The 9,517-nt window shown below is 39.7% G+C and overlaps 1 protein-coding gene across 2 annotated transcripts in view; it reads left to right on the plus strand.

The window, feature by feature from the left end:
* LOC120427399 (plastin-1) overlaps positions 1 to 8,023 on the plus strand; it is a 51,316-nt gene extending 43,293 nt beyond the window's left edge. For both annotated transcript variants that reach the window (XM_039592255.2, XM_039592256.2), the window contains exons 6-7: positions 5,945 to 6,031; positions 6,103 to 8,023. In XM_039592255.2, coding sequence (XP_039448189.1) covers positions 5,945 to 6,031; positions 6,103 to 6,408 — 393 coding nt within the window. In that variant the 3' untranslated portion in view covers positions 6,409 to 8,023. The remainder of the gene's footprint in view (positions 1 to 5,944; positions 6,032 to 6,102) is intronic.
* The last annotated feature ends 1,494 nt before the right edge of the window (positions 8,024 to 9,517 follow it).

Consider the following 9,517-nt stretch of genomic DNA (forward strand, 5'->3'; position numbering starts at 1 on the left):
TATCTAACTGAATGTTCATTGAAAAAAAAACAGTTAAATACTGACCAAATTAACATTGATTAAAAAAACAGTATCAAAAATCACAAAATTAAAAAGGGAACTTGGCATTTTTTTTTATAAATTCCTTGACATTTTTCTAAATCCTTTAAATGAATAATATCAGCAATTATGTTTTAATCATTCTTTGATTTAAAATGATGATGAAGTTTAAAAAATAGGAACGAAATTTTAAGTTCAGTTATCTTTGACTTTTTGTCATTTCCAGATGTTACGAAGTATCAAAAACTATACTTTTGCCAATTTAAAAAATAACATGGAAGTTATAAGTATTGTTGAACTTTCGATATTTTTTTCAAAGACTTATTGTTTGTGTTTCTACTCTGAATCATAATAATTAAATTCCATTTTTGAAGTTTTTTTAAATTGTTGTTTAGTTTCTGTATTTACAAAAAATGCCTATATTTGGATTATTTTTAAATTCATTTAATTTTTTTTTCGGTTGTTAATATTGACTTTTATTATAGAAAGTTTTTTGTTTGAAATCATTCTTTAGATAAGAAATGCGTATTTGTTGAGCATTCTGGAAAAGTCTGGAAAAAAGTCGGGAAAAAGTCGGGAATTTGATAATGGGATTTGAGTGGTCACCCTGTTAGTAAGTACCAAATTAGAAAAATGCAAATATTTTGCAATATTTTGGTAGTTCAGCTTTCGAGGAGCTTTTTTTGAACGTAAAAAGCCCGACGAGCCTGAATGCCAAATTGAAACAAATGGTTTCCGCTTTATGATTTACCTTCTTTCAATTCAATTCAATTCTGTTTATTTAATTTGTTTATAACTGGAATTGGAGTTATGAATTTTCGAAAAAAATAGTGATTTTTGTAAATGTCGAAAAAAATTTTTTGTTTATATCGAATAAATTTGCAATTTAATAGTAGTTTATGCAACAAGTTGCAAAAAGATGATTTTTTCAGCACGAGTCGTACATTTATCCAATGAGGTTCACCGAGTTGGATAAATACGAAGTGTGCTGAAAAAATCAGTTTTGCAACGAGTTCCATACAACATTTTTTGCAATTCCGAAAAAAACCCATTGAGTGAAATTTTATGTCAAATTTTCATGTATTTTGTCAATAAATCGTTTAAATTAAAAAAATGTTGAAAAGTGTTACTTTTCGAAACAAGTGCTGAAATGTTCAACTTTTCAGAACCCATTTCAGTGCTGAAAAGTAGAACTTTTCAGCATTTATTTTGAAAAGTGTTGCTATTCGATTCTGTTATTTTTGTTACAGGAAAGTAGGCTATTTCGTCGTTCAAGAATGACAGGAAAAGTAAGTAGTTTCACGACGGAATTGCAAAAAAGTACTTTACCACTCATTTTGATAAAATGTGCCGTTCTCAATTTATTTATTTTTTATTGAAAAAAAAAATCTTTTAGTTTTTTTTTGTATTTTATTTTTTTGCTTTCAACCTTCGAATTAAATATTTTTGGAGCGCTGAGAAAATTTCCTACATTTTACTCTATGAGATTTTTAAAACTGATACAAGTATTTTCTGAGAAACATCTTCACAAAGAATTCTTATCGATGAAAATAAGTTTTTCTAAATGTTTTTTTTTTTCTCTTTCTGATAAGTCTGCAATTCAGCTGACGATATCTAGAAAACTATTGCTTTGATTTTGTATGTTAAAAAAATAAACTTTTGTGAATCATTCTGAACTTTTCAATAATTTAAAATTTTCAAACTCAAGCAAAGCTTTTGCGAAGGTCTACAAATAGAGAGCTTTCTTCGTTTCATTGGAAAGAGCTAAAAAATTAAACATTAAAAAGCGAACCAATATTTTTCGAGATATCGTCAGTTGAAAATTACAGGTTAACCCTCTACTGCCCAAATTTTTTTTCGAGAATTTTTGTTTTTTCCGTGTTCAGGAGGTCATTTTGAGCAACTTTTATTCTACGAAAAACTTTACTCCTCTTGTTTAATGTTTTTATTTTTAGTATTTTAATTTGCATTTATCTTGTTTAGTTGATCTTTGTTTTTTTTTTAGTTTTTGGCCTATTCTACCACCTCATATCATTACATTTTGCCTATCTATTTTTTTCATGTTTTTTCATTGTGGTACTATGCATTTTTTTTTTTTTTTTTTTTTTTTTCATAAAATTATTTTTATTAGGTCCTTTTCGGTACTGGGACCTGGTTAGGACCGAGTCGGCTTTTGTAATTACATTTGGCTTAATAATTACAGAGGATCTTGTGTGTAAATGTTAGTGGGAGGGGAGCCGATTACCCGCGGCCTACTCGGGGTTAGTAGGGAAGGGATTGATGTTAAAGACGAGGCGTGGGAAGGGAAGGGGGATTGTGTAGGGGTCTTGGTTGGCTCTGCTGGCCTTTGCGTTTTGTCCTCAGCCGCAACTCGGTGTCCAGCTGCTGGGGCGTTCTTGCTTTGCTTCCGGTGCAACCAGAAACGACGGCTTTGTACGAAGGCGAGTTATACTAACAGAAGGAAAACTAACTGAAGAAAAACAAACTGGAAGAAAACTAAATGGATATTTTGGAATCTGAGAGGAACTGATAGATCGGATAGAGAACATCAAGGTCAAGTTGAGATAACGCGTCTCGCATCGGGATTTCTGGTGGTCTTCCTCGGGCCCTGAGGGTATCTTTCAACTTAATTCTGTGAGCCTGGTGATCTGGACACGCCCATACGAGATGGTCGATGTCCTGATAACCATGCCCACAGTCGCATAAGTTCGTATCACTCATGTTGATACGGTAAAGATGAGCCTTGGACGAGTAATGGTTCGACATAAGGCGGGACATCGTTCTGATGAATCCACGCGTCAAGTCCATTCCCTTGAACCAGGCTTTTCTTTGCACCTTAGGTCGTATGGAATACATCCAACGTCCTTTGGTGTCGCCGTCCCATTGTGTTTGCCAATCCAGGAGCGCACGCTGCCTCGGAAAACCGTAGCATTCTTGTAGGCTAATTGGCCTTTCAAAAATGTCTCCACTCTCAGCACCCTTCTTGGCGAGCAAGTCCGCTTTCTCATTACCCGGAATCGAGCAATGAGCGCGGACCCATACCACCGTGATGCTGAATGACTGAGCCGCCAGGTTGTTTAAAGTCTTACGTATTTCCGTGAGGAAAAACGTAGACTCCCTGGTCGGCTTCAGAGACCGGATAGCCTCAACAGAGCTAAAGCTATCGGTGAAGATGAAGTAGTGGTCAGGTGGCATGGTCTCGATGATTCGCAGTGCGCAGTAAACCGCGGCTAACTCTGCGACGTAAACCGAACTCGGGTCCTTCAGCTTAAAGAACAGCTGATGAGATTCATGATGAACACCGAAGCCCGTACAGCCGTCGAGCTTGGAGCCATCGGTGAAGAATCTGTTGTTTGGAGGAACATGGTTGTACTTAGATGCGAAGATCGACGGTACAACTCCCCGCAGAAGATGGTTTGGGATGCCGCGAGTATCGGCTTTCATGGACGTGTCGAAGCCAATCAGGGTGCTGCTGGTTAACGGAGGCGTGCGCTGTACCGTTGTGCTCGGGCTCCACTCCCACGATGACATAAAGTCATAATATAGAAGCATGCGCCGAGACTCAACGTGAAGGTTCAGCAACGTTTCAAAATTGTCAATTACCAGTTTATTCCTGTAATCACACCGGATCAGGAACCGGTAAGACAGTTCGTAGTAACGAGTTCGCAGAGGCAACACTCCCGCCAAGACCTCGAGGGTCATGTTGTGAGTTGAGTGCATGCATCCCAAGACAATGCGAAGGCATCGGTACTGTATCCGCTGGAGAACCAACAAGCGTGATTTCGCAGCTGACTGGAAGCAGAAACTGCCATATTCCAGCACCGAGAGTATCGTTGTCTTGTACAGTCGAAGCAGGTCAGAAGGATGAGCACCCCACCGGTTGCCAGAGACGCTGCGCAGAAAATTAGTTCTTTGCAGGCACTTTTGCTTCAGGTAGTTAATGTGCTTCCCCCATGTTCCCTTTTGATCGAAGATGGTACCCATGTACATGAAGTGGTCCGACTGCTCGATAGTCTTTCCCGAGAGAGAAAGATTGAGCTGCGGCGGTTCATGCTTCCCCGTAAAAACGACCAGTTCCGTCTTCTCCGGAGAGAATTCAATACCCTTTCCAACTGCCCAATGGGCCAAGTTGTTCAGGGTATCTTGCAAGGGTTCTAGCAGATCGACTTCCTTCTTGGCAGCGATTGAAACCACTGCGTCATCTGCGTACTGTATAAGGGTGCAGTCTCCGGTCAAGCAATCATCGATGTCGCTGACGTAGAAGTTATACATGGATGGGCTAAGGCGTGAGCCTTGTGCCAAACCCATGTAACTTATCCGGGTGATTGCCAGATCACCTTGCACAAAGTGCATGTGTTTTTCTGACAACAGGTTGATGAGGAAGTTGCACATCGTCGGATTGAGACCGCTCCGCCGCAGCTTTACTCCCAACACATCGATGGAGACTGAATCGAATGCACCCTTGATGTCTAGAAAGACAGAAGCCATTTGCTGTTTCTTACCACGGGCTATGTCGATCCCTGTGGCCAGCAAGGCTAGACAGTCGCTTGTTCCCTTGCCTCTCCGGAAGCCATACTGCGTGTCTGACAGCAAGTGCTCTCGTTCCATCCATGGTTCGAGGCGGTCGAGGATCATCTTCTCCAGCAACTTGCGTAGACACGACAGCAAGCTGATTGGACGATACGAGTTGTGGTCGGACGCCGGCTTACCGGGCTTTTGAATGGCAACCACCCGGACCTGTCGCCATTCGTGTGGAATTATGTTCTGCTCCACGAACGTGTTGAACAGATTCAACAGACGCTGCTTGGCGACGTCCGGAAGATTTTTCAGCAAGCTGAACTTGATCTTGTCCGGACCAGGAGCAGTGTTGTTGCCCGTCAATAGTGCTATGGAGAGCTCTACCATCGAGAAGGGAGGATTAGAATCGCTCCCATCAACAACGTCGAATGATGGTTGTGTCGGCACCGAGTCCGGGCACACCTTCTTGGCGAAATCCAATATCCACTTGTCCGATTTTTCCACACTCTCGTTCGGAACGGAACCTCTACGCATGGCCCTCGCAACGCGCCACAGAGTGCTCATGGACGTATCTGCTGGTAGTCCTTCAACGAACTCCCGCCAGTACATTCGCTTCTTCCGCTTCAGAGTATTACTGTACCTGCGATTGGTACTATGCATTATCGTCTCTTTGTATTCATCGTCACTTTTTCAATTTTTTGCTTGTTTTTCATATTTTCTGCTCTAGAATGGCACCATTATCATTTAAATTGTAGAAAAATGCGTTGAGGCATAGTCTGGAACACTGGGACAGGTACTTTCCGTTTGCAAATCGGATCCGATTTTTGAAAATGTTTTTTTTTTATTGTTGTCTATTTTTTTTGACATTAAAAAAATACAGCATGCACTATGGCTCAAAAGATAGCTTTTTAATCCCCTTAAAATATTTTAGTAAAACGTGGGTAAATTGAGAAAAAAAAAAACGTATTTTTCCGTGTACCTATTTTCTTTCGAAAAGTTTTAATCATACCCTAGACTTTGCCGAAGATATGAAATCGATCAGAATTTTTTTTTTGGTAAAATTTGGGTTTGAACCGTGGTGACACCAATTGTTTGGTTTGCTCGGTTTTTTCGGCTAAACACATTTTTTTTTTCTGAAAAATTACACCATTTGAAAAATAATATTTTGTCAAAGCTAAATCAATGCTCGTGTATTGCTTAAACCTTCAGTTTAAAACAAAATTTTCAAACAGGGTTTCAAACAATTGTTCGGCGAACCCGATGAACACTGTTTTAACCAGAACAGTGTTCAAGATTAAACACGAATGAATGTTCAACATGTTTATTGTATTATAGGTAAATTTAAGTTTTTTTTCTTCTAAATATTAATGTTGACTTTCTTCAACAGGAAAACCTAGAAAACGCCAAGTACGCCGTGTCGATGGCCCGCAAGATTGGCGCTCGGGTGTATGCTCTGCCAGAGGATATTGCTGAGGTAAACTTCCAACTCGTAACAAACTCTCAAAGGTCCCACTAACGCCGAATCACAAATTCCCCCCTCCACAGGTGAAACCCAAGATGATCATGACCGTGTTTGCCTGCCTGATGGCGATGGACTACGTGCCCAACATGGACGTCAAGGCCACCAACGGTACCGCTGCTGCACCTGTTGCAGTAGCGCCAGCTCCAGAACCTACCCCGGTTGCGGCAGCCAAGCTCGCCGCGGCCCCCGTCGTTGAGATCGTGGAAGAAACGGCCGTCACGAACGGAAACGGCACAGCGGTGACCACCAACGGCAACGGAACGCTCGAAGAGCACGACGCGACGGCGACGACGCCGGCGGAAGTTGTGGTGGACGAGTTTGCCGACTAAGAAGGTGGGTGTGTGGGTTTGCAGGATTCAGAGAAACAAAAATAGTCAAAACAATTTCCGAGGGCGGGCGCGACGAGCGGGAGTGTGCGTGGTGTGTCGTAGCTAGGGATAACATAGAATATGTTTATTTTTCTTTATGATTTTTTTTCTTTTTGGTTTTTAAATGGGATACTTTACCTATATACACATCTATATCAACTAGTGCACTTTACCTTGTATGTAATGTATTTTCTATGATCATTTTTTTTGCTGTTCGGTTCCAGCAGCACAAACAGATTCGGTAAGTTTTCTTAAGAAGAAAGCGCATTCTAGCGAGTCTGTCTGTCGTCCGCTGGAGGCATGATTCTGTGTATAGAAAAGTCAACACGCAACTTAAAAGTGTGGCCAATTTTCTTGTCGAACATTTACTATTCTATCTATTTGGAAGATAAACAGAAAGAAAAAAAAACAACAATTTGTAATAAGCTATGATTGTATTATATTATTTTTTTTTATTGTTTAGTAAAGTAAGAGCATTTAACAAGTTTAACAAAGATAGGGAGCGAATGTGAGCGCGCGTGATTAGATGAAATGGGAGAAACTAGCCGGAACGGGAACCGCAAAACAAATTATTTAATTTCAGAGTGAAAGAACAAGTGTGAACGGTTAAGGCTAAACAGAGTTATTTTTGTTATTCTTTTTTGTGCGTTTTCGCTGCATCGAAATTTTTCCCAAGATGAAACTAAATTATTAGCCGATAGTGTGTGCCAAAACAACACTCCGCGTGGAGGCGTGTGTGTATTTCAAGTGTGTGCTCGTGTTGAATGTGGGCGTGACCTATGTTTCGCTTATGTGTACTCCAATTACTACTACACTGCAACTGCTATCCACCACACTTGTTATCAGTATCAGCATTATCAAACTCGGAAGCGGAAAGGAATTGAAATCGATTGAATTGAAACACATTTGGGCTCAAAAATACTTACACTAGCCGATTTCCGTAAAACTTTGTTTTAGATAAACGTTTCGTTGTTTGTGCCTGGTTTAACCTAGCAGTTTCATAATAATCTGTACTAATTGTAAAGCGACTATTTTAAGCTACTATACCAACACCAACCACAATAAGAAATAATCATAAACCTCTAAACACTGCACTTTTGTGGGCGGGAATAAATCATATTGAATAAGAGTGTGCGGGCCCGGGGGCCTCAACCATAGCATTTTTGATCGCATATACATTTTAATCGAGGGACGACGAGAAGAAGCAAAAGCCATGGTAAACCTTCACCACAATACCTTACCACAAAACAACCACCACAAATATGATATGCAATATATATGCAAAGACAAAAAAGACAAGTTACACTAAACCCGAAACGTAAGTCAGCTGATTTTACTTAGATATAACGCAATCAAAACAATTGAACAACAACAACACAAGAAAGCAACAATAGCATTACAAACAAAAAACTGCAGCAAAAAAATAAGAGGGAAAGAACAATATACAATTGTAGTAAACAACTAGTTTAGTTGTATCGGCTTAATCGTAATTATTAACATATTATTAAAAAGTATTGGCAATCGCGCGAACAATTGAAACCAAGGCATACAAGAATAAACAAGTAAAAAAGCAATAGCGGCGCTCTGGTTAATTCAATGTTATCCGAAAAATCCGTTTATCTCTCAAGGGTGGCTTAAAAAAAAGTAGTGAATTTGTGATTTTTTTTCACAAAAAAATCTGAGAAAGGTCGGGAATCCCATTCAAATAAATGGCATTCAATTCGTTTCAAGCACTTAAAATTTAATATTTAAGGTTTATTTCACTAACTTAATGTATTTGAGAATGAAAATGCTATTTTAGACATTAAATATCTTTATAAGTATTTGTGATATGGATTTGGCAAGTGTTTGAAAACAGAGGCGTCGCGTGCACCTGTTCAACCTGTTCATAGGACAGGTGATCATTTTGATATCTTTATAAAGAAATAATTAAAATATGTTCATCAAAATAATTAAACGAACACGCCAACTCTTCTTGGAATCATGAAACAGCCAAGCGCATCGTATTAAAGCGCGTCAATGAAAATCTAACGCGCACTGAAAATTCTCCCAAGTAGCCGCCAACCTGTTCGGATTTCTCCATGCACGAGTTCCCATACAACGCATCCAAAAATACACAGAAAGCCCCCCCTATTTGTACACGCTGGACGGTATGAATGTGGTAGTTCAGGGTATGCATGAAAGCTTTTGGACAGTCGACATAAAAGCGCGCGAGCCGAGACGCGAGCAGGGAGAGCAGGGTTGCCAGGTTGCCAGATAAATCTGGGAATGCCAGATTTTTCAAGTGTCAGCTAGAATAAAGATTTACCCTTCTCTGGGCCAGATATTGACAGAATTTGCCAGATTTTTCACGGTTAGCCCATTTTAAACAAATTTTTGATTAAAATTTTGATTAAAATCAAATAAAAACAGAACGTGTTTTTCAAAAAGAAGATGTGAACTCAACATTTTTGAGGTCATAAAATCAGTTAAACCATCTGAATTCTACAAATTTTTGAATCAATTCATATCCTCCCTCACCTTAACCATTCAGAATTGTTAAATTTTTGTCTGCCAGATTTTTCCAGATTTTTTATCGATACTTTGCCAGTTTTTACAAATTTTAACCTGGTAACCCTGAGGGAGAGAGCAAAATGTGGAGTTTTCTCTCTCTCTTTGAACGTTGCTCTCTCCCTGCTCGCGTCTCGGCTCGCACGCTTTTATGTCGACTGTCCAAAAGCTTTAATGCACACCCTGAACTACCACATTTATACCGTCCAGCGTGTACAAATAGGGGGGGGGGGCTTTTTCTGTGTATTTTTGGATGCGTTGTAAGGGAACTCGTGCATGGAGAAATCCGAACAGGTTGGCGGCTGCTTAGGAGAATTGGAGCCTAACATTTTAAAAGGGCACATAACTTTTGTAAACAATAGTGTATCCCTTTCACTCAAATGACAGTTTACATAAGGTGTGAAAGGGACACACTCTTGGTTGAAAAAGTTATGTGCCCTAATGAAATCAGTAACAACATTTCAAAAGGGCGAAACCTACGATCCTGCCATTTCGGGAAAATCAACATTCAAAATTTTGC

The sequence above is a fragment of the Culex pipiens genome, chromosome 1 (assembly GCF_016801865.2).
Source record: "Culex pipiens pallens isolate TS chromosome 1, TS_CPP_V2, whole genome shotgun sequence".
Classification (NCBI taxonomy): domain Eukaryota; kingdom Metazoa; phylum Arthropoda; class Insecta; order Diptera; family Culicidae; genus Culex; species Culex pipiens.